Source organism: Myotis myotis, unplaced genomic scaffold (assembly GCF_014108235.1).
Source record: "Myotis myotis isolate mMyoMyo1 unplaced genomic scaffold, mMyoMyo1.p scaffold_m19_p_17, whole genome shotgun sequence".
NCBI lineage: Eukaryota > Metazoa > Chordata > Mammalia > Chiroptera > Vespertilionidae > Myotis > Myotis myotis.
In genome coordinates, this window is record NW_023416321.1 from 17,501,417 (window position 1) to 17,525,819 (window position 24,403).

Sequence of the window (24,403 nt, forward strand, 5' to 3'; positions counted from 1 at the left end):
CCATTCTTGATTATACCTCTAAAAATAAAAAATAAAATTAAAAAATAAAATTAAATTACTTTTGGCAAAGAAACAAAAACAGAATTTGTTCCTCTACACATTCAACTCTTTGCTGGATGTCTTGACAGCTACAGTACTAGATAGGTTCAATCTTATCTATGGCAGAAGATACTGTAAAACAGATTTTAATAGAAAAATCGTATCTCTCCTTCATGTATAGTATGCAAATACATAAAATCAGACCTCGTTTTGAGACTTTGACCATTATTTTTAATTAAGCACTTTGTTATGATAGCAAAAAATTAACCCTACAGGAAAACAAATGTAGGAACAGGACTTGGGGAATTGTAAAAAAAATAATTTGGATTTAAATTTGCTTTATAAAAAAAAAATAAGACAAATATTCATACTACAGAGAACTGAACTTCAAATTAACAAGCATGAAAATGTTGTTAGACATTGTAGTGGGATTATAATTTTCCTTCAAAAATACCAGTCTGTTTCACTATGAGTGCAGAAATATTTAAAGTACTTAAAGTATAATACATGGCACAATTTCATTGGGTATTTTAGAAAATAACATTAAACATCAACATATAATTCAAAGTTCCTTTGAATATGATGATGCAGAGGGCAATTACCTGCATGTGGTCACCAGCCAAGACAACCCGAGTGCTTTTAGTTGCTAATGCTAGAGGCATAATGGTTTCACACTCCATGGCCTGGGCAGCTTCATCTAACAGAATGTGCGTAAAAAACCCTACAAAGTACACAGTAAACACAGTAAAGCATATTAAAGCAGCAATAGAGGCCAGAGCAGTTTTGTGTGGTTGTATGTGTTTTTTTCATTTCTACTAAAGAAAAAATTTAGTGTGCCAATTTAAGAGTTGTGAATCCTCAATTTAGAAAATCATCCATTTAAATTATTATTTAAAAACCAGAGATTAAAAGGAGTAATTAATTATCTTATTCAATAATAGATACATAAATGGCATCTGGTGCTAAAGCCCCCAATACTAACAGCTGAATTGCTATACTTAAAGATATTTTAAAAGTACCAGGTAGCAACTCTTCACCAAAAAGAAGGGCTGGCAACTAAACACTAAGGGCCAAAGTCCTTTCACTATGTATTCGATGAAACATCAAAAATAAAACAATGGTAGTTCATAAGTAACTTTAACCTAAATATGCGTATTAGACATTAAAATAAAGAAAATCACACTCAAAATCTAATATAAAGAAGAGTTATAATTTTAATTTTAAAATCTAAGATTATCTATTAGCTTATTCACTAATTTGATTAGATTTAGTGTGGAGGCAAAAGTAGGTTTACAGTTGTGAATATGCAAAGTTTATTCTTGTATTATTAATTATTGTATTATTTTCCATACAAACAACTGTAAGCCTACTTTTGCCCACTCTGTATATACAGATGAGATATATATATATGTTTTTTAATCTAAGACCCTACAATGAAAATATCATGCCTGGGGGAAAAAAGACTAATAACAAATGTCAAAAGTACATTATCACAAGTCCCCCAGATGCAAACACCTACAGTAGGAGGCATCCTACATCTTGGTTGCTACTGCCACTCATACTGGGGCACAGAAATCTGTGTACAGGAAGGAGGAAAAGCCCCTTTTCCTCTAAAAGGGGGGGGGGAAAGAGGCAAAAATATCCTTGCTGTCTCAATGTAGAGAAGGAAAAACTTGTCCCCTACTGCCAACTCAATGAGGTTAGAGGGGACCCTCTTTTTACTAACATAGCAAAGAACAGGAAGTAGTTTCTCAACAGAATGATGACATAAAACTCTGAGTTAATCAGCCCACTGTGAGTTGGCCCAAGAACCTAGCCTCTATTTCCATCCCTATTTCTATAAATATCAACAAATTCCAAACAATCTGTTCATACAACTTTCTAATGCAGTAATAACTCTCAAAATCATCCATTTAAACAGATAGCTATGGTTGACAATACAAATATTAATAACTGTTGTCTATTTACCCACAGTGGCCCAAGATATGGACACATGCATTTTTCTCCCTGTTGAAAGAATTGTGCTTCTTGTTCCACAAGACTAATTAAGGATGGTGATTACATAAACACAGAATTAAATTGGAGGGAAACACTGAGACCAGTGAAAAATACCTACTGTTTTCATTATTATAATTAAATAGAGCTAGGTTTGAATCAGGAACTAGATAAATCATTAAATTATTATACCTATTGCTTAAGCTAATAAAGGAACTTGAATTACTCAAGCTGAGCCTTGGTTTTCTTATCTATAAAATAATCCTCCACAGGGTTAATATGAGAATTAAACACCCAGAACAAAGCATAGTTGACTTCTACTAAGTATTCTTCTATACGCTCACTCTTCAAAGCCATTCTTCACTCCTTCACACAAACCTAAACTGTTTAGGAGGTTTGGGTATTTAACCTGTACGGCAAATATGCAGAGTATAACCATAAAGTAATGAGACTGATTGTTAAATAAACATACCAAAATTTACATTTCAAATAAGTGTTGTTCCATTCAAAGAAGTCAGTTGGGAAGAAATATAACTCATTCCAATGATGCAGTCACTGTTCAAAACATTTTTGAAACTCTGCTTTTGTAACTGCCCTCACCAGCCAGCTATGAGCTGCATGCACAAGAAAATAAGTCTCATTACTGAGAGGCACGTCTTTTTTTTTTTTTTCCTGTCTTTTTTACCGCTAATGGTATTGCTGAGTTTGATCACCTACCTACCTTATTTACCAGTCTCAGAAAGACTTACATGTCTCAGAAATATTTTGAAGCTTTTCTAAAATTAAATCTACCTTCAAAAAAGAAAGTTGGCCACCATTCATTATTTAAGATAAAAAGAGGTTTATCAAGGGCCTCCAGGTTTCTACATCCTGGGCCAGGTGCCAGGAATACCAGATGAATAGAGTAGTCTCTACCTTCCAGGATGTTCAAAAGAATTTGTCACTGGCTCTGAAAGCAATTCCAAAAGGAGAGAACAAAAAAGTGTTGAGCCACGCCAACAATTATAATATGGCAGCAATAAATGAATATTCTTCCAAAGCAACTAATTTAAAGTGATACCATTTTTTGATGGTTAAGTTCTGCCATATTTATCAGAATTTCTTGTCATTTTATATCTGTATTTTGTATAACATTAGTTTAATTTTATTTAGCTCCTGTCTTATAACAATCACAATAGTATGTAAAAAAACAACAACAATCGTGATTGTTGTTGTGTCTACACTATACAAAAGTATTTTAAAGCAAAAACTTGAGAAACTGTAAAAAACACCCCAACATTGTCCAAATTGGAATTTTTCATATAATCAATAGTAAATAAATACCATCTGATCAATTAGAGAATAAATAGAATAGCCGTCATTAAAATGTCTAAAATGTCTAAACTAGGGGTTGACAATTTTCGTTTTTTGTAAAGGACCAAACAATATATATTTTAGGTTTTCTTGGCCAGACAATTTCTTTTACAACTATTCAACTAAGCTGTTGTAGCACAAAAGTATCTATAGGTAATAAATAGGTAAATAATTAGGCATGGCTCTGTTCCATCCAATAAAACTTTATTTACAATAGACAACAGGCCACAGTTTGCCAACCCCTGGTCTAGAGTGAATGCAGAAGCCCTAGGCATTCAGAAACCCCCTATTTGTGTCTTGAGTCAGCATACCAGGTTCAAGGTCCAACTGACAGAGGTACTGGGAAGTATTCAAGGTAACAACAACCACTCGGTGCTTAAGAATATCTTCTTTCTGTGGCATCTGAAAGGTGGAATGTGCGCTTGAGATCAAACAGTACTGATGCACAACTGGGTGAACAGTCTTTACCCAGCGATTTCTGAAATATACCCTATAAAAGAAGATAATATTTCCTATTTGTATTTATTAAGTTCTTACCAGTATTTGATTATCAAAATAATGACATTATTATTTAAGACTACAATATCTGGAAATTAGCAAATAAATTGGATAACCATTAACACTCTACTGGATTAGAATTTCACGTACAACTGTGACTTCCCCCTACCAAAAAAGACTCAAACAGAAAGAATATGCACTACTATAAAATAAACATCTAATAATTTTTGTGTTCAGATTTTCTTACAAACAGAATGACACGAAAACAATTTCATAAGCATCAAATTTAAGTTCAAAGCACTGCCATTTAGGAATTACTTTTTCCTAGAAAATTCTTATTTAAAAAATACTTATTGTATTTTAATTATCTATGCTAATTTACAACAGAATTACATACATACAACAGAAATTAAAAAGTTAACTGCATTTCACTTCAGAATATATTGTTATAGCTATATTTAAATCAACCTCTAATGTTCTAGAAATTTAAAAATCAAAATAAATTCTGGACAATCAGAAAATCTTAAAAAATAGGATCTCTTCCATTAATTGCAAAAGAAAAATATTAGTAGGCCGCATGCAATAGGTTACTAAGATGGTACGAAAACAACCTTTCCATCTATCCAACCACTCACCCTCATTGAAACACTGTCTTCCCTCAGCTTCTATGACTCAACCTTCCACTGCTTTCTTTTTCCCTCTCCAGGGTCGGTCGGCATCCTCAAGTCTTAGTCTTGGCTCTCTCCTCTTCTCAAGCTCTGTTCTCTACCCCGACAATCTCATCCAGGCCCTTGGCTTCAATACCCTAATGACTCACACATCCTTCTCTCTCCAACCAAGACCTCTCCTCTGACCTCCAGAATGCATATCTAACTCTTTATTCAATATTAGAGGCTCGGTGCATGAATTCGTGCACCAGTAGGGTCCCTAGGCCTGGCCTGAGGGATCAGGTCAAAACCGGCTTTCCAACATCCCCTGAGGGGTCCCAGATTATGAGAGGGCACAGGCCTGGCCGAGGGACCCCCACCAGTGCATGATCAGGGCCGGGGAGGGACGCAGGAGGTTGGCCAACCGGGGAGGTACCACTCCAGCTCATCTCACTCAGTCCCAATGGGCCAGACCCCAGCAGCAAGCTAACCTACCACTCAAAGCGTCTGACCCCTGGTGGTCAGTGCACGTCATAGCAAACAGTTGGGTGGCCTTAGCATATCCATTAGCATATTATGCTTTGATTGGTTGAACAGATAACTGGACATTTAGCATATTGGGCTTTTATTATATAGGATCTGTCTCCTCTAAGTTATTTCACAGGCAGCTCAAATATAAAATGCACAAAAACAAATTTCATGATCTTCTAAAATGGGTTGTAACCCTCCATGAAACACTTAAAACTGGCTGTTTTCTTTTAAGCAAAGAAAAAAAAAAAAGTACTTAACAAATGTCCCTAAATAACCAATATCATTTCTTAAAGATGCAAAAATTTTAAACATGTTTTAAGTGTTAGTTTAAAAAATGTTAATCAGATCAGCAAAGCAGAATTTACTTTAAAATGAATAAAAAATTCATTTTAGCAGCTACCTAAAAAATCACTAATAAATTATGATTACATTAATTTAAAGTATATGTATGTAAATACATAAATTACTAGAAATTAAACTCTAAAATGTTAGTAGTATTTACAGCTGATGAAATTATAGTTTTTATTTTCCTCTTTGTTCTTTTCTATATTTTCCATATTTTCTTAAGCATTTCATGTAGAATCGAAAAGTGATTTTTCAAATTATTCATTAAATCTAACTCCAAGCACTGCTTCTTTTTCAAAGAAAAGGCAGAAATTGAAGTTCTAAGTCTCACTACTAACTTTTTGGTCATCACCTTAGAAAGCTACCTCATGTTGAAGCTAGTAAGAATACAAAGTTTGCCGAAACCGGTTTGGCTCAGTGGATAAAGCGTTGGCCTGCAGACTGCAGGGTCCCGGGTTCGATTCCAGTCAAGGGCATGTGCCTGGGTTGCGGGCACATCCCCAGTGGGAGATGTGCAGGAGGCAGTTGATCAATGTTTCTCTCTCATCAATGTTTCTAACTCTCTATCTCTCTCCCTTCCTCTCTGTAAAAAATCAATAAAATATATTAAAAAAAAGAATACAAAGTTTGATCATTAGGTCTATCTTGCCTTAAAAGTACAATATTCTAGTGCTGGCTTCAAAAAGATTTAAATATTTTCTTGGTACTTTCATTTTGTGCAACATTTAAGGGAGACACTGTCTATAAGATTATTTAAAACACATCAAGAACATTTTCCAAAATTAGAGAATTGATAGTTGCAAGTGGCACTTTCAGGCTTATAGTATAAAATGAACCAAGTAATTTACTTATCTCTAGAAACAAACCATTCACATATCCCACAAAAAGTATAATGATAATATAGGAAACTGCCTGGTAATATAAAATTTTAATTCACTGAAATTTTATTCATATATTGAATTCATATTAATAACTTCCCCAAAAAAGTTATCACTTTAAGATACTACAGAATCAGAAAGACCTGATCCGAGAAGAAAATCTGCTTCTTTAAAAATCTATATAAAACAAATAGCTTCTATTTGCCCCAAAGCAGTAATTGCACACTTTATCCATAATCTCTATCCACTAAGTGATAACTATTCCAGTGCCAGATACCGATCTTCAGAACTATACATAGAACAGAACTGTGCTTTCCTCTCTACCCCACTTTAAAATCTAATTCTAAGGAAGTAAGAAGTAAAACTGAAACTAAATGTAATCTAAAATGGTTTCTACAAATATTTTAACAATGACTCCTGGCAACTAATAGAATTCTATGCATTTTAACTGTAAGGATGCATATTTAAACATTTTTACTGCATTAACTATTTAATGTTTATGAGTATTTTCACACTTAATCACATTTACCAAGCCTGCTCTAAACTATACTGTGAAAAAAGAAAACTCCTCGTCAGTCCTACACCTTAGAGACACCACATCTTCAAGGTCATATGCAGACGCTTTGTGCATTCTTGTGTTCTTTCCCCTGCATTTTGGGACAATTCAGATAAAGCTCATCTCCCCAGAGTGCTCAGCCATTCTAATTTTCTCTATTCCATCTCCCAGACCTTTCAAGATTATTGTCCATTAGGAAAATTATAAATAAAACTGAGTTAATGTAGTGACAGTGCTAATAAATCCTAACATTTCAATGCATTAATCCTCATAGGAAATACATTCATGAGTTAATACCTTTCCCCAAGAGAAAAACTATTGTAAAAATGTAGGGCCACATTAAAAAAAAAAAAAAATACCTGGAGAATTCAAGCCTTTTCTTTTTTTTATTCCATTATTAAAATGAAATAACATAAAATTTGTATTTAAGCATATTTAAATATTTTTCCTTCTTGACTGAACCACTCCTGAGATTTGTGGGGAGGTGATAATTTTCTGCTTAGATGCCAAATTTCTGAATTGGGGCCATTACAACTACACATGTACCCTATTGAAACCTAACTTGTGCATATTTAGATGCACTATATTTTGAATCATAACTACCAACACATAATAATTTTACAAGGGAAAGCTAAGCATAATGATAGTCAAACGATGGATTTTAATGTTTATCAACAGTTCTACTGCCTCACATGTCAAATGACCTATGCTAGGCTGACCAACATTTGAGAAGCTTTTACTCCATTATTTCCAAGCCAAGTAGACCGTGATAATTGAGATTGCCATGGTTCCCACATAACACAAAAATAAACACACATGCACACGCTCTACCAACAATAAAGCAAACAAACATCTCCATTAAATAAGAACACTCATAGCAAAAATGCTGCTAGCTACCCAATTGTCACTTATGAGCTAAAAAAGATCAGAATCTGAAGCAAACTAGCTATTGACAAATTTTAACCACCGGCAAATACCACATTTTCATTTATAGTGGTTGTATACATGTGATGTTTTCTTATTAAACACAACTGAATTATACTGAAAATAATTCTTTCTGCTCTAATTTCCAAGGGTGAAAACAAAGTATGACATAAAAACCTGTGTTCACAGGCCATGCCACTTTTTTGTCATTTGTTCTTTTTAATGCAACTGCAAAATCATTCAAATGGCTTGGGTTATGAATAGTAAAGAATTAAATAGCAAAATCTCATTTTCCATGCCTAGGCTCAACAAATAAAAAGTTAGTAAATTATGATTCAAAAGAGTGGTTAGAAATTAATTTTTAAACAATAATTGTACTCAAACATAGGGCATGACATATTAGTTTATAAAATGGCAAACTAAACATTAATTCATATAACAATGAAAGCAAATGGTGTAATAAACAACCATTTAATGATTCTTTATTGTTTTCTGAAGAAAAGGATTTTATTCTCCCACAATCCTATATTTAAGTACTTCCATCTCCATATACACTGGAAGGACCTTTCTATATGAATCTAAAATTTTCTTGGACATTTTGTCTCATAAATGATAAAAGTTGTAAATACCGGTCAATTACATTTTGTTGCAGAAATCACTTTAGTATTTCATGCTTCTCTAATGTGCAGCTTTTATGAAATTACCTGCATGATCACAGTCAAAATCTTATTTCCATAAAGAACTATCATGCATGACTACTCTGCCCCACAAAATATGGTAAGATTTTAATTACATTTTATGTAAATCATATTTATGATACTTCATTAAAGTAGCTTTTAGAGGTACACATCAAAATCAGCTCAGACTATAACAACATTTTTACATACAAAACTTAAAAAAGGATGTCTTTTTCTTTACTTAATGTTTAAGATGTGAACAGTCAAATATTTTCAATTTTTCTTTAATTTTAAATCATTTCTTCAAAAGGCATTACCTCCAAATGCCAATGCAGAGTTAAAGATTTTGGTATTCTCAAAGTTACTAAAATCTTTACAGACACCTTTTCTTAAGAATAATAAAGTGTGATACAGATACATAATAAGCCTTAAAAAATACCTGAGAGGTCTTGCCTGGGGATTGCCTGCTTCTACATAGGGATGTAAATAATCCTTTATGTAGAGATCAGCAGCACTATTAGAATGGGTGCAAATGAGAATCCTGCTGAAATAAATGGTGCAAATAAAAAGAATGATAAAACACAAAACTATACAAGCAGTATAATACCAAAAAAATAAAAATAAAAAAGCAGTGGCCATCTTAACATTATACATTTCCCTCAACCTACTCAGTAACCTCTATCATATTATTGAATAATGCTCTTAAGCAAATTGTATTACTCTTTATGCTATAACAGAAATAAGTCCCCTAAAATTACAAAATCTAACATATAAAATTACTTTTTAAAAATCCAATTCTTTGGCTCTAACATATAATCAAATTCTTTAGCAGACTTGGGGTTTTGCTGGCTATTTAAAAGCTATCATTCTCTATGTTGTCAATTTTTAAAACAGTATGTTTTAGGAGAATTCAAATTTTAGTGCTTTAGGGTTTGAATGTAGGTCTTTTTCTCTTTTGTATTTTTTAAAACGTTTACAAACTGGATGAAAATTTTCTTGTTAGCCCTCATTTTGAATTCCGAACAAGGACAAAGGCTGTGCCCTAGTAATGAGATCGGAGCACACCCCTCACCATCTCACCTTGTCTCCTGTTGCTGGAGTATGTGCTTTACAGCCTGAGCTAGCGTGAAGGTTTTGCCTGTCCCATAGGGTCCGATGATGAGAACAGGAGGCAGCTGTATTGAAAGTGGGGTTGTAATGGCTAGAACAGCTTCTTTCTGTTTTGCATTTAGTCGAGGATCCAACTGTTCATCCCACTGTCTGTAGAAAATAAAATTTTAAGTTACTTTAAACAAGCACATCTTATTAATAAGCAGAACACAACATACAAGTATCCTGAATTTCACTAAACCATTAAAAATACTGAAATAAAAAATTACTGAAATAACATAGCGTCTATAAAAATCAATGCTTATTCTAAAATTACTTCTTAGAAAATTACCCAATTTTACTATGTTGATCAAAACTCACTTTAGTTATGTTGTCCTATTCCAAGTGCAAAAAGATAAGTAACTTAAAGACATCACACACTATTACTCTAGTTTCTGCCAAGTCTCTATAGTAATGACAATGTTAAAATGTAGATACCCCCTGTGACATAAAAAGCATCAAATAACCTTTTTTCCTGGCAATAATGAAGTAGTAGTTTCTTTGCATAGCAAATAAAATGCAAAAGGGAAACTAACTGATTTCCAAATTCCAATCCATTCAAAGATCTCTTAGTAACGTTTAAAATAAGGGGGAAAGAAAAAACCTGTATGTCTCTACTTAAGAGATATCAAACTTTTCTGAAGTTCTTAATTCAGAAAACAGCAGTTTTTTTAAAAGCTGAATAACATGAAATGTTCTCTAGTATTTTCACACGCACAAGTATTATACATATGTCCTATTTTTCAGAGTAGAGAACACCTGTCATGGCAGCACAAATGGCTGCTGTAATGAGATCCAGCTTCCGAGTGTCCCTTCTATGACTTGGCTAAGTTTCGAAGATTTAAATGGACAGCAGATGCTGAAAGGGATCAAACCAAGTGGAGAACCAACAGCATTCTTTCCCATAACTAAAATTAAAATACTAAATATCGCAACAAGTATGGTAAAAATGATAGGGATGTGAACCAAAATAGGAAGGGTGTGTAAAGAGACTTAGAAGATGTGCAAAGTGCCTACAAAATAAACCTGAAGTGGGAGGACATTGTGTAGTGAAAATTCCCCCGCTGTGAGGACTCTACTTAAATCTGAAGTTAGTTATTTATGAGAAATCTTCTTAACACTTTCAGTTTTTAAAAATTATTATGATAGGTCATTTCAAACAAAATTCTCCTAAAAATGTAAAACTTTAGAAAATAAACACTGGCCATCTAAGCATTCCATTACTTATTTTTCTGAAATTTAAACCTTCCTAAGTAAAAAACAAAAGGACTCTGACCAGTGGCACTCAATTTCCTATAAGCCAGTCACTAAAGCTCAAGCATTTTACTCCACAGAATTAAGCATTAACCAACTTATTTCCTCGTAATTCTGCCGGTCCCCAGCAATGTTTCATCTTCTACAAAGGAGAAGTTCCTTTAGATGATTGCTAAGTACAGATCTAGTACACGTGGCAGACACTGTGGAATGGTTATCCCCACGCCATCCACAGTAGCCTTTCTGCCTTTCCTCTATTGAACCTAGATAGCTAAATACGCCATTTCCCAGCCTCCTCTGCAAGAGACCCAATTCCGGTCAATGACATGTAGGAGGAAGTTCTTCAGAAGAGCTTCTATCTATACCCAATAAAACAAAAACAAAGCCTCACTAGAAGAAAGCTCTTTCTGCTACTTTGCCTTCCTCCTTCACCTGGCTGAAATGAGCTCATGGCAAATAAAACTGCAGCAGCCATCTCCTATTCATGAGGCAATGGGCATCAAGAAGAAACCAGTATGTTGTTTATGGCAGAGAGGAAAGGAGAACCGTGGTCCTTGGTGGCACTCCAGCTCCTGCACTAGCTTTGGACCACCTACCTCTGGGCCTCTATCTACATGTTGATGCCACAGTTAGGTCAATACCTGAGTTACTATGATTCTATGATACCTGACCCCATGGGTCCTTTGTCTTTACATGGAGATTGCATACTTGCATCAGATGGTTATTGTAAAGATCAAATGAAATAACGCATACAACCTGATTAGAAAAATAATTGAGCAACAAGCGCTCAATTAATGTTTGTTTCCATTATTATAATATTTTCTAAGGATTTCAAAAAAATGATATATAAGTTGACCAGTACACTTTCAAAAAACAAGAAAAAGTTTTAAAATCAACCTCTAATCTTTCAAATTCAGGGATTTTAATGATTTTATTGAGGAGATATTAGGTATATATATATATATATATATATATATATATATATATATATATATGATTAAATGACAGATTTATGGGTATAATTCTAAAATATGTCAATGTTTATTTATATAACCCATCCTACTTATTAATTGTTTCAGTGTACATAAATGCTTCAAGGCAGGTCAGAAATTTTAACAATGTTGGTCAACTCTGAATAAAACAAATTGTCTTTATTGTGCCACCTACTAAATAAAGGGAAGATTTACAATATATATGCTGATAAGAGTCATCTCTAATTTTCACAGTTTAAAACAATATAAAGTCTCCTCAAGTTTATTCTGAATAAGTGTTATTTTATTCCCTGAACCAAATTAATTCAAAGTTCTTTTTTTATCCTGGTCTAATACACTGTTATAATTAATTTTTTTGTTATAATTACTTTATATACCACATGCCCAAGAATAATTTCTCAACTTCTATCTTATTCTAGGAAAAATTTTAAATGGATAGTGATTTCTCAGTATGTCCCCAGACCCAGATATATTTCAATTACTATTTGTAATAATAGTGCTATGGACTCTCTTCTTAAAAGTTTTCTGCCACTTGGCATTTCCTTAGTTAACTTTTACAGTTAATACTTGCAGTCAGGGGTATTGAATACATTGTCATATATTATATAATTTTCAGAACTGAGCATGTACAGTAAATGCCTAATAATACTGGCAGGACCTCACATTTGAAACCCTAATATTTCTTTAAACTTGAAATTCTTATTAATTTAAATGTGTCATATATTAATAATGTGCAAGGCCCTGCTGGAGATTCAAAAATAAATAAGATGTGGTCTCTTCCTTTAAAAAACTCAGTGGGTACTAGACTTTGGGGGTGGGGGAGATCACTTCATGAGTTTTACAAATGTGTAACAACTGTACACCTGAAACAAATACAATAATGAATTTCAACTATAATTGAAAATTTTTAATTTTTTTAAAAGTTCAAAATCTAATGAGAACTGTAGACATGTAAAAAATTAATGAAAATTAATTTGAGGGAAATTATGCTTAATTTATGCACAAAATTAACTGAACGTAGCACATAGTAGGCACTCAATAAATATTTGTTCAAATAATAAATGAAAGGATAAGATTTATCTACTTGAAGGAGAGAGCATTTGAGATGGACTAAATCTTGAAAAAAAGACAAATATTCAATAGATCAACATTTAGCACAGATTACTTCAGGGAGAGAAGATCACTTACAGATGAGAAGACAGGACCGGGGAAGGGAAAATGTGGAGTTAGATGGGTATTAAGTTTCAGTTCTGCAAGATGAAAAAGTTCTACAGATTGCACAACAATGTGAGTATACTTAACACCACCGAACTATACACTTAAAAATGATTAAGGCCCGGCCAGTGTTGCTCAGTGGTTGAGCATTGACACATGAACCAGGAGGTCATGGTTTGATTCCCAATCAGGACATATGCCTGGGCTGCAGGTTTGATCCCCAGTTGCAGTGTGCAGGAGGCAGTCGATCAATGTTTCTCTCTCATTGATGTTTCTATCTCTCTATCCCTCCTTCTTCCTCTCTTAAATCAATAAAAACATAGTTGAAAAAAGAAAGATAAGAAGGCAAATAAGTGGAGGACAAATTAGGGGATTTAGAAGGAAAAAAAGGGTTCCAAGTAGAAAAAAGGAAAAGAAACTGAGAAGATACTGTTCGAAAGCACTGTTAATGAGACCACATAATAGAGTTTAGTATCAGCTGCTCAGACTTTATATACATATCAAGAGAAGCCTTCAAAGATATATAAGTAGGGAAATAAAATTATTATTTTAGTAAACTCACTCTAAAAGAAATCTGAGATCTGGCCCAGAGAACAGAGACACAGACAGCAGGACAGAAGACAAACTAGAAAGGACTGAAATAGTCCAGCTCTAAATAAAACCTGGGCTATAAGGATAGGAAGAAAGGGAAGGATGCAGAGACGCTGAATCAATGAGACCTGGGAAGCTGTCACTGAATTTCTACAATTAGTAGATCAATGGTTACTTCCAGGAGAGTGAGGAAGTAAAAAACAGAAATTACAGAATGAATAAATAAAGAATATTGGAAATATGTAGACTATTCCTGCTCAAGAAATGTGGCAATAAAAAGGAAAATGGGGATAGAATAGTTAAGTCAAGTAAACAAGGGACACATTATTTAGTTTTTGTATTGAAAGGCATGTTTTGTTTTGTTCTGTTTTTAGGACCAGAAGAAATAAAATGTGAGGAGAATATATGCCACCTCTAGGCCTGGCATATAAAATGTCCTATATGATGTTCTGTGCTCCGTCTTCCCCCGTCTGCCAGCTGGATGCCAATACCCAGGGTGACGTTGGAAACCACTTACTGAAGATACCAGAGCCTCCATCAGAGATGGGAGAACCACCCTACCATGACTGGATTGACAAGTGATAAACAAACTTCTATTGTGTAGAGAAACTGAGATTTAAAAAAGAAAAAAAACTGGAGTGAGCTGAGAGGAGCAGGGGCCACGAGGATAAAACCCAGTGAAAAGGACGAAAAGAAAGATGTAGTCATGCAGGCGTCATCGCTGTTATTCTGGAAACAAAATAGAAGTATCATATTTAATTACGCTATGTAAAGAAGTGCCAAATAGAATTTAAGCAGAAAAATATTTACACAACCATTAACTTGAGAATGGTTTCTGAAGTGATATCTTCTATGACACTGTTTACATTTTGCTAAATTACAAAAATATCTTCAATATTCAAAATTTGTTTGAAATTAGTTAAACACTATAGGAAGGCCCTAATTTTCCCATTCAACTACTCAGACATAGTTCTAAATTGCTTGTTACCCTATAAACGCTGTTGAGAAAAGCAATAGAATTCATTTAGATGCTGAGGAAAAGTAAATAGATGATGGACTTCAAATGCTGCATTCTTTTACTCTCATTTTTCAACTAATAAAATGTCTTCTGAATAATACAGAGAAACTTTCTTACAAAGGTATTCCTGAGTTGTCCAGCACAGACATTTAATTTAACGTTAGCATAACATCCTTTAATGAGATACCTCCTTTTTGTACCTGGTGGGACTCCAAGGTATGGTTGGAGTCATAGTGATGTCTGGAAATAAAACCCCATTGTCCTTGATCCTGTCTAGTGCATAATGCATTTCACAGAGGGGTAATCGATTTAATTGAAACTGAAGTTCAACCTGAAACATAAGATTAAAAATAATTTTTTTAAGCATGAAAGTAAACATCAGCACTTACAGCTTACTAGAATACTTTGTGAAGATAATCTTTTAGGGGAACCAAGTTTAGAGATTCTTTTAAAGTACAATTATATTCTAACTGGAGGCCCAATGCACAAAATTTGTGCATGGGTAGAGTCCCTAGGCCTGGCCGGCGATCAGGGCTAATCTGCAGGGCAACCAGCAGGGCGATCAGCGGGGGGGGGGGGGCCAGGGGCCCCCGCTGGCACCCGCCTTGGCAGGCCTGGGGCCTGTGGGCAGCTCCTGTGTTGAATGTCTGCCCCCTGGTGGTCAGGGTGCATCATAGCAACCGGTCATTTCACCAGTTGTTCCGCCATTCAGTCGATTTGCAATTAGGCTTTTATTATATAGGATAATAATTATCATGGCTAATATTTGCTTAGTTTATTTAGTGCCAGGTACTATAATAAACACTTTACATATACTATCTCATTTAATAGTACCAATAATGTATATACTATCATTAACCACATTCTACACCTAAAGAAACTGAGGCACTTGGAAATTGCTTAAGCTCTAAAGGTTATTTGATTACACCATTCCTATCAAGAACACATTTGCTACAATCAGTAGAACATCTGTGAAATATCATCTCTCAAGTGATAAAAACAGCCCTTAAGGCACTATCAACTTCTATTAATAAACAATATTCACTATCTTATGGTTAAAAAGAAAAAATATTAGCTTTCCAGTTAAATATGGAACCTGAACACACAGTTCAGCAAAGAATCCAAAGATAAAGAGAACAAGAGCAGATACAACTTCAGATGAGAACTGTCCCAGGGTGTAACTTGGTTTCTATCTGTTCCTCCATCGCTGATTTTAAACTCTAATCAGAAAACTTGACCTTATATAAAACTGGAACATTTCAGATGTTACTTAGATTAAAGAGAATTGCTTTCCTCCGAGAGTTACCAGAGGTTCAATTCTCCACCCATTAGTATAATACTTCGGGTTATGGCAGAAGAAAGAAAATCAAACCAGAAAAGTATCAGCTGATATGGAGACTGTTGCCACACTTGAAACATACCTGTGTGTCACAGTCAGGCCGAAGATTAAGTTCTTCACAGCATTCCCTGGATATCCTTAAAAATATATATTCTTTTGTTTTTTCTTCAATAGTAGCTTCATAAACCTTCTCTTTGGTTCCCTGGGTCTGTACTAACTTCTCTTTAGGGACTGGTAATAAATAAACAGCATTGACTTTGGTCATCACAAGCCGTCCTGCCAAAGTATCTTCAGAAAGTGTTTCAGTAAGCTTAAAACGACCAAAAAGTTGTCCATTCTGAGCATACTTTGCACCTCCAGAAACTCCAGTGAGCATGAAGCTTGCCAGAATCTGCAATTGCACTTTAAGATTGAACCTAAATCAGAAGTAGAAAACGAGTTTGAATATTCTACATCAAAAACTTAAAAACTAGAAGAGTAATAGAAAATAAATCAAATATAAACATACAAAAAATTAAAACTTCATTATCAATTCCACTCTCTTGGGATACAAACTACATACTGTCCAACTTTAATCCAAGCTGGAAACAAAGAACACTTTTTTTTTAGTGAATTAACTCTCATTCAGTAACCAGACACACATTAAATTGTGTTGAATACACACAATTTTTAAAGTATGAAGATTTAAATGAAGCTAAGTATGATTTTTTTAATAAAATGAAATATTACATAAGTGTCTGACCACACCATTGGGACAAATAAGGCTTTAAAATCACCTAGAACCAGAAGGAAAGGCACTGCATGAAAACTCAATGGACTTTCATTAAACTGATGTTCTCCAAGTGGATTTTACCAAAAAATTCTAATCATAAATTTCTCTTTCAATGATTAACATTTCTCTGTTAATAACATCCAAAATAAATTCCCATTCATGGCTACATAGAGGCAAGGTTCGACCTTTCTAAAGACCCTTATTACAAACTGCCAAACAGCCCTCTAGAAATAGACCAACGTTGTTTGCCACCAGTGCTCATTTTGTATTGCAGATACTTTTAGCCCCCTCTTAAAGTGGCTTGAAGCTATTCCAAGGTGCTCTTGCAGTAAATTTTCATCTACTTAATTTCTTGATCAAAATATGACTGCCACAAATTTGTAGGGTTCATTCTTTTTTCATTCAGATAAATTTCTACTTAAAAACAATAATCCAAAAGCTTATTGATATTTAGCTATAAGTTCTAAAGTAATGTATATGGAATAATTTGTAAACTTTAATAAAATATTAAACAAGCATAAGTTAATTTATAATATTTTCTAAATTTCTGGTATGGTATTCCAAAATGATCTCTCAAGATTCCTATCACCCAGCCAGTGGGGCTCTGTGGTTGAGCGTCAACCCATGAACCAGCAGGTCATGGTTCGATTTCTGGTCAGAGCACAAGCCCAGGTTGCAGGCTCGTTCCCCAGTGGGGGGAGTGTAGGAGGCAGCTGATCTCATTATTGATCTCTCTCTCTCTCTCTCTCTCTCTCCCTCTCCCTCTCCCTCTCCCTTCCTCTCTCTAAAATCAATAAAAATATTTAAAAAAACAAAAAGATTCCTGTAAGCTTGTAAGCTCTGTCTCATCACAATATTTATAATTTACCATAGTGTTCCTTTCTCAAGGAAAAATAAACTACAATAATATAAATAAAATACATGCATATTAATAATGTGAATAACGAATATGATATAAGCCACTGCCCTTGCTATTTGATAACTGATCATTTCATTAGAACTGTCTATAGAAACAATTGATGTCTTTTAAGAGACCATCAATAGGCCACAATTGAAAGTCTTAGAGTAATGAAAACGATACTCTGATTTTGTAAATCTTACATGTATTTAATTTGAATAAAATACTTCCAAAAGTTAGATCATATTTAATTTATAAGTAGAGTAACACAAGGTATCTTTTAAGTTTTCACTTTTCCTTTTCTGAATATATCCCTCAGTGAGTATTCAATATCTATTAATAATATTAATGATAAGGTATTGATAAGGCACCTTGGAACTCATGTATTTTATTAATCACTGTCACACCAATAAATTCCATAAAAAAGGGGGGATGGGAAAAAGGCAGCTTGGGAAAGAAAGATGTGTTGGTTAGGGTATATTTAAAGGGAAAACTACTTATAAAAATGTGTTTGTGCCTCATAACTGTGGTTCAATTTTTAAGGTTCGTTTCATTTTATTAAAAAGCAGAATGCTACTACCAAATACAACAACTATTTCATTAACATCTTCCTTCACTCAAACTTTAATTTTTCAGATTATCTTTTCTATAATGATTCAAATAAGTTTTCATTTAAACACTTGGTCTTAATCTATGGAATATGGATAAAATGTAAAATATGTTAAAGCATTTATAAACTGCTATAAAGGTATTTTATTATTATCAATTAGTTTTCCTGAAGATTTAAATCATTTCATACTTAAAATTCCTTATCAAAATATGAAGTCTCTTTCAGTTTTTGTACATTTCCTAAACAAATATTCACTGAGTGCTTGCCCCGGCTACCATGAACAGGAACCTCCTAAAGAGCCGGGACCACAGGTTTAGACTCCCAGCACCTGGCAGAGTCTTGTGGAAATGAACTATGTACAAAACGCTAGGACTACCAGGATGGGCAAGACACAGTTCTTGCCTCAAGAAGCTCATGTACAGCTACTAAATAACAGCCACTGAATAACAACCATTTTACTATCTGTCTTCACATAGGAACACCTCCATTTTCAAAATGAAAAATAACATCCAAAGGGGAGATAACCAAAAATTAAGAAAAGTGTTTCTAATGTAACTTACTTGCTTACTTCTTTATACTGAGCTATCTCCTCAATATAAAGAAGGTCATGCAACCGGGACTGATAGTTGGTCTTGGTCAATGACTTGTCTAAAACGGACTGGGTAAATAGCTGGTCAGCAGAGAGAGGAATTTGGTATCTGATAAGAAGGCTCTTCTCCAAATCAGTAGTTTCATTAGGTTCAAACTCTATAATAGTCTTAGAAGAAGAATCCCAACGCTTAGCTGTGGTTACTAGCTGTTGTTTTGCGTGCATCAGGTACTCAAGATCTAGATGGAAACAAAACACACATTTATAAAAGAGCACAACATTAAAATTACCAAATAATGCCCTGTATATTTGGTTAAGAGAATTTTATATGCTAAAGCTCAAATTCTTAAAAACAGAACAATATAAAAACCCATTTGACAGTATTTTCCCCACATCAGAAATATTTTTTGTCTAGCTTAACAAAATAACATAAATAGGAATCCATATAGAAAACATCTTTTTTAACACCAGACTACGCCATTCTAGAAAGTGTTATTAACCGCTTAAAAATACAGATTAACATTTAGTACTTAACTCTCTACTCAAGAGAAATCTGATCTAGGAAGATGATAAATTCCTCATAAGACAAAAATCTATCAGGTGACAATCACTTTTCTCCTCCTCCAACCAATACCTGTCCCATGATAGAAAGAGAAGATCAGAAAACTGTGAAAGGTTAAATCTCTCCTCGTGTGGTAAAACAGTGAAACTCTGAAAGTCAACTTACAACAAACAAAACCCTTTTAGGAAATATTCATGAGAAACACCAATAATTCCACATTAAAATGAAATATGATGTACCATTCAAATGTCATTTTTTTTAAAAAATCCAGTTTAGCCTCAGTTAAATTATATTGTAAGTAGGGCACAATATCGAAATGAATGACTGTTCAACTCTGCAGAATACCAGCACAGGGTGAAATACGTTATTAACATAGATTCTGAGCCCTGGGTAGCCTCCGTCTGTCTGCAGAGCAACACATTACTTTTTTATTGGGTGGAACATACATACACCTATAAATATGAAACTTAACCAAAAGAAAAAAGGTTCCTTAACTGACTTATCAGGCCGAGATTCAGTTTTCATCTAACGTAATTAGAAAGATGATTTCACAACTCAAGTTAAAGTTTTAGGGGAAAAATAACAAAAAATGTAAACAGAGATTAGAGTTATTTAGCCTCCGAAGTACAAAGAAAAGTTATCATGTGCTATCTTTGACATGAGAGCCTAAGGCATAATTGCCATGTTTTGCTTAATAAGAGATTTTGCTACATTAAATGTTACATGTAAATTATAAACATGTAGTCATCCACCAAGAGAAATTTCTCAATATTAGAAAGTAGCTTATCCTAGTATCTTAAGAACGATTACAATGTAAAGGCCCGAATTTAAAAATAAAAATGTAATAAAAAGAAAAACAGTAATTGCTCTAATCTCTAATCTTTGTTCCCTGAAAACCATTTTATTACTATATATCAGTTTTATTATTTCTCAAATGGCAACATAAATACAACTATAATCATCAAGCTCTAAAGATGGTCTGCTCATTAAACATTTGTATTTTAAAATACTCTGGATGAAACGATGATGGTCTATTTTGCAATAGCGTCACAATTACAGCTGACCCTGAACAACAAGGGTTTGAACAGTGCAGATGCACTTATACATAGATTTTTTTCCAATAAGTACCATATATTTCTTTTTTCTTAATAACATTTCCTAATAACATTTTCTTTTCTCTAACTTACTTTAAGAATACAGTATAGCCCTAGGAGGTTTTGCTCAGTGGTTAGAGTGTCGGCCCACAAACTGAAGGGTCATGGGTTTGATTCACAGTCAAGGGCATGTACCTCGTTTGCAAGCTCGATCCCTGGTCCTAGTCAGGGCATGTGTGAGAGGCAACCAATTGATGTGTCTCTCTCACATCAATGTTTCTCTCTCTCTGTCTCTCCCCCTCCCTTCCACTCTCTCTAAAAATCAATGAAAAAAAAATATCCTTGGGTGAGATTAACAACAAAAATAGAATTCAAAATTGGAATAACTAGTCTGGCACAAGATATGCTTCCCAACGTCCCTTGCCCTCTGATTACTGACAACAGCTCTCATTTCAGCCACATAATTACTATTCTAATAAAGCATCCAAAGGGTTGGTTTGTTTTGTTTTGCAGTAAGTAGTACAGAGCAGACTTGAAAATATCCTTAACAGGACCTGGAGAGTGGATAAGAAGAAAGTAAGGAGGAAAAAAACCCAGTGTTCTACATACTCAGCACAAGAGCCGGCACAAAATAAGCATGCAATAAATGCATGTTAAATATGGAATTTGCTCAAAACAGCTATATTTATCTAGGACTTTAAAAGAATGAGATGAAATGTTTCCTAATTCCAAAATTAGGTAACACACTCTTATCCTTAGAAAACATTTTTGTCTGGCTTTACAAGTCTTGACTGCCCAAAATAACAATAAACTAAAATCCAAAAAATCCCAAACTACCATTTCTGGTATCCATTTCAACATCACTCTTTTCACCAAAACTGCTACATAGAAGATAAACACTTCTGAGCTTTTCCATGTTGTCTGTCCCTATTTTCAATCTCTTTGCAAAGCTAATAATTTTAAGAAGTTAAAACACGAAAGTAATAGCATAGGAGTATTTTTATACATTTTACATGCTTCCACTCAGTTACATTTATCTTTTGACAAATATACAATTTTTAAATATATTTTTCTATTACTTTCTGATCACATCATATTAAATATTACATAACATGTTCTTAATTTAGCAACTAAATTTGACAGTTGAAGATCATTTTTAGGTCATTCTAAATTGTAATGTTAGTGTTACCATACACTGCTAGACACAAAGTAGAAAAATGTGTGATACCAAATTTCCAAATTTAAATATAAGAATTAATCTTCAACATGTAGCTTTCAGAGACAGTCAAAGCAGAATTCCAAATCAATTTTGCCCAGCAAAAATTTTCCATTACTCAAAGTTGTGGTAGAAGGCATAAATGCAGTTTTCTAAGTAAGGGGGAAACTCACTAACTTCCTTCTTTTGTAGATGTTTTTTACCACACATTTTTGAGAGGCACATCTTTAATCCAAAAAAGTTTTTTTGAGAACATATTGTATCCTTTTCTGAACCCAAATTGTACCAACAAGGGGAAAACACTGAAAAAAGCAAAGTTAAAGTTATATATGTTTCCCACTTTGCAGAATTGTCAAACGACTAGAGGGGGGAAATTCATTCATGACCTGCAAACAAAAAAGGTTTGGATGCTTCGTGTAAAAGACAAACAAAAAGAACTGTGGAGTATTTTCCCAATTCAAATTTGAATCACCTAAAGTAGGCAGGCTTTTTTTAGTTCAATAATGAGCAATAAATTAGAAAGGTGGCCAGCATGGCTCAGTGGTTGAGAGTTGACCTATGAACCAGGAGATCACAGTTCCATTCCCTGTCAGGGCACATACCCAGGTTGTGGGCTCGATCTCTGGTGTGGGGGGTGCAGGAGGCAGCCAACCAATGATTCTCTCTCATTCTTGATGTTTCTCTCTCTCTCCCTCTCTCTCTCTTTCTCTCTCTCTCTCTCTTCCTCTCTGAAGTCAATAAAAATATATTTTTTTAAAAAAAAGAAACGTCTGCTATGTAACTTGATTTTAAGTTTCAAGGAGTAATAAATGAATATAACTAAGTTCCATGATCAAATCAGTTTGACAGACACTGAGCCCTTAATTACTGAGGTGCACTGGGAAATAAAGCATGCACCATTTTCAAACGTATTTGGACATGAAACTCTTTACCTATTATTAATATGTATAACCCCTATTAATTTCTGTGGAACAGTTTTAGAAACATCACCAGGGGTTCTCCAACTTTTTAAACAGGGAGCCAGTTCACTGTCCCTCAGACCATTGGAGGGCCAGACTATAGTTTAAAAAAAAAAACGATGAACAAATTCCTATGCACACTGCACATATCTTATTTTGAACTAAAAAAACAAAACGGGGCCGAAACCGGTTTGGCTCAGTGGATAGAGCGTCGGCCTGCGGACTGAAAGGTCCCAGGTTCGATTCCGGTCAAGGGCATGTACCTGGGTTGCAAGCACATCCCCAATAGGAGATGTGCAGGAGGCGGCTGATCGATGTTTCTCTCTCATCGATGTTTCTAACTCTATCTCTCTCCCTTCCTCTCTGTAAAAAATCAATAAAATATGAAAAAAAAAAACCTTCTTAAAAAACAAACAACAAAAAAAAATGGGAACAAATACAATATTTGTATTTGCATGTGGCCTGCAGGCCGTAGTTTGAGGACCCCTGCATCAAGCTAATAAATAGATGACCCACAATGGCCCAAATTTATAACTTTATGGAAGAGAAATATATGTCCCCAACATTAATTTAAGGACAAAAACTTACTTAAACAATGAATAGCCAATCAAGTGGAAGAAATGACAGAGATTATTTCCTATTCAAATTCTAGTTTCACACCATCACTGCATTTTTGTGTGCGTAAAAACCAAATTATATTGTGATATAATTTATAATGTTATGAAACATGATAAAGCTCAGACCTAATTTAATTCCCCAGTTCCCAACTGCCTTTTGGCCAGTTTGTACATGGAATAACACTTTTCTCAGAATTCTAGGCCAAGGAAAATCAAACAATGAACTGGCTGAGGCAAGAGGTGAAATCAACCAGACTGTCAGTTACATTGTCACCAATTTAACAAAGAACTTCTCTTGCTCTCAATGTCTCTGAATGTTATCCACACAAATATTCCAGGAAATGATAAAAATGGGAGACTCCCATTTTACATTTTAACTATTTCAGAATGTTTTATAAAATTGTGATTACACATAAACAAATCTTTTGCCCTCAATTTTTTTGCTGACAAGCATTCTGCTATAATAATAAAAATACACTAACTAGTACTAAGATAGACGCAGGAAACAAATATTGTTGTTTATGTCCTACTTTCATTTCTCCAAAATTCTGTTGGGACTCTGTACACAGTCACACTGAAACAAATACAGTCACACAATAAAAAATTTAAGAACTTAACAAAAAACATCAAGATATTCAATGACATCAATTTTTTTTAATATATTTTATTGATTTTTTTACAGAGAGAAAGGGAGAGAGATAGAGAGTTAGAAACATCGATGAGAGAAAAACATCGATCAGCTGCCTCCTGCACACCCCCCACCGGGGACGTGGCCGAAACCCAGGTACATGCCCTTGACCGGAATCCAACCTGGGACCTTTCAGTCCGCAGGCCGACGCTCTATCCACTGAGCCAAACCGGTTTCGGCCAATGACATCAATTTTAACAGTATAAAAGTGAGGGGGAAAGGTGACATATGTAATACTTTAAACAATGAAGATTTTTTTAAAAATAATTTAAAAAGTAGCTGACAAAGAAACATTAATTAGTACAACCAGGTCAGCTAATTTAAGCAATGACAAAATAATCAACCAAATGTCACCCCGCTTGCCTAAACCTAGATTTGTTTTCCTTTTTATAATGTT

At 34.2% G+C, this 24,403-nt stretch overlaps 1 protein-coding gene across 11 annotated transcripts in view; it reads right to left on the reverse strand.

Moving 5' to 3' along the window:
* HELZ (helicase with zinc finger) overlaps positions 1-24,403 on the reverse strand; it is a 124,792-nt gene that overhangs the window by 62,374 nt on the left and 38,015 nt on the right. For 8 of the 11 annotated variants that reach the window (XM_036339888.1, XM_036339882.1, XM_036339884.1 and 5 more), the window contains 7 exons: positions 18,842-19,109; positions 16,084-16,417; positions 14,863-14,993; positions 9,524-9,703; positions 8,883-8,987; positions 3,699-3,877; positions 642-760 (listed from right to left, as the gene is read on the reverse strand). In XM_036339888.1, coding sequence (XP_036195781.1) covers positions 642-760; positions 3,699-3,877; positions 8,883-8,987; positions 9,524-9,703; positions 14,863-14,993; positions 16,084-16,417; positions 18,842-19,109 — 1,316 coding nt within the window. The remainder of the gene's footprint in view (positions 1-641; positions 761-3,698; positions 3,878-8,882; positions 8,988-9,523; positions 9,704-14,862; positions 14,994-16,083; positions 16,418-18,841; positions 19,110-24,403) is intronic. The other 3 variants (XM_036339887.1, XM_036339890.1, XM_036339889.1) reach the window with 3 other exon arrangements.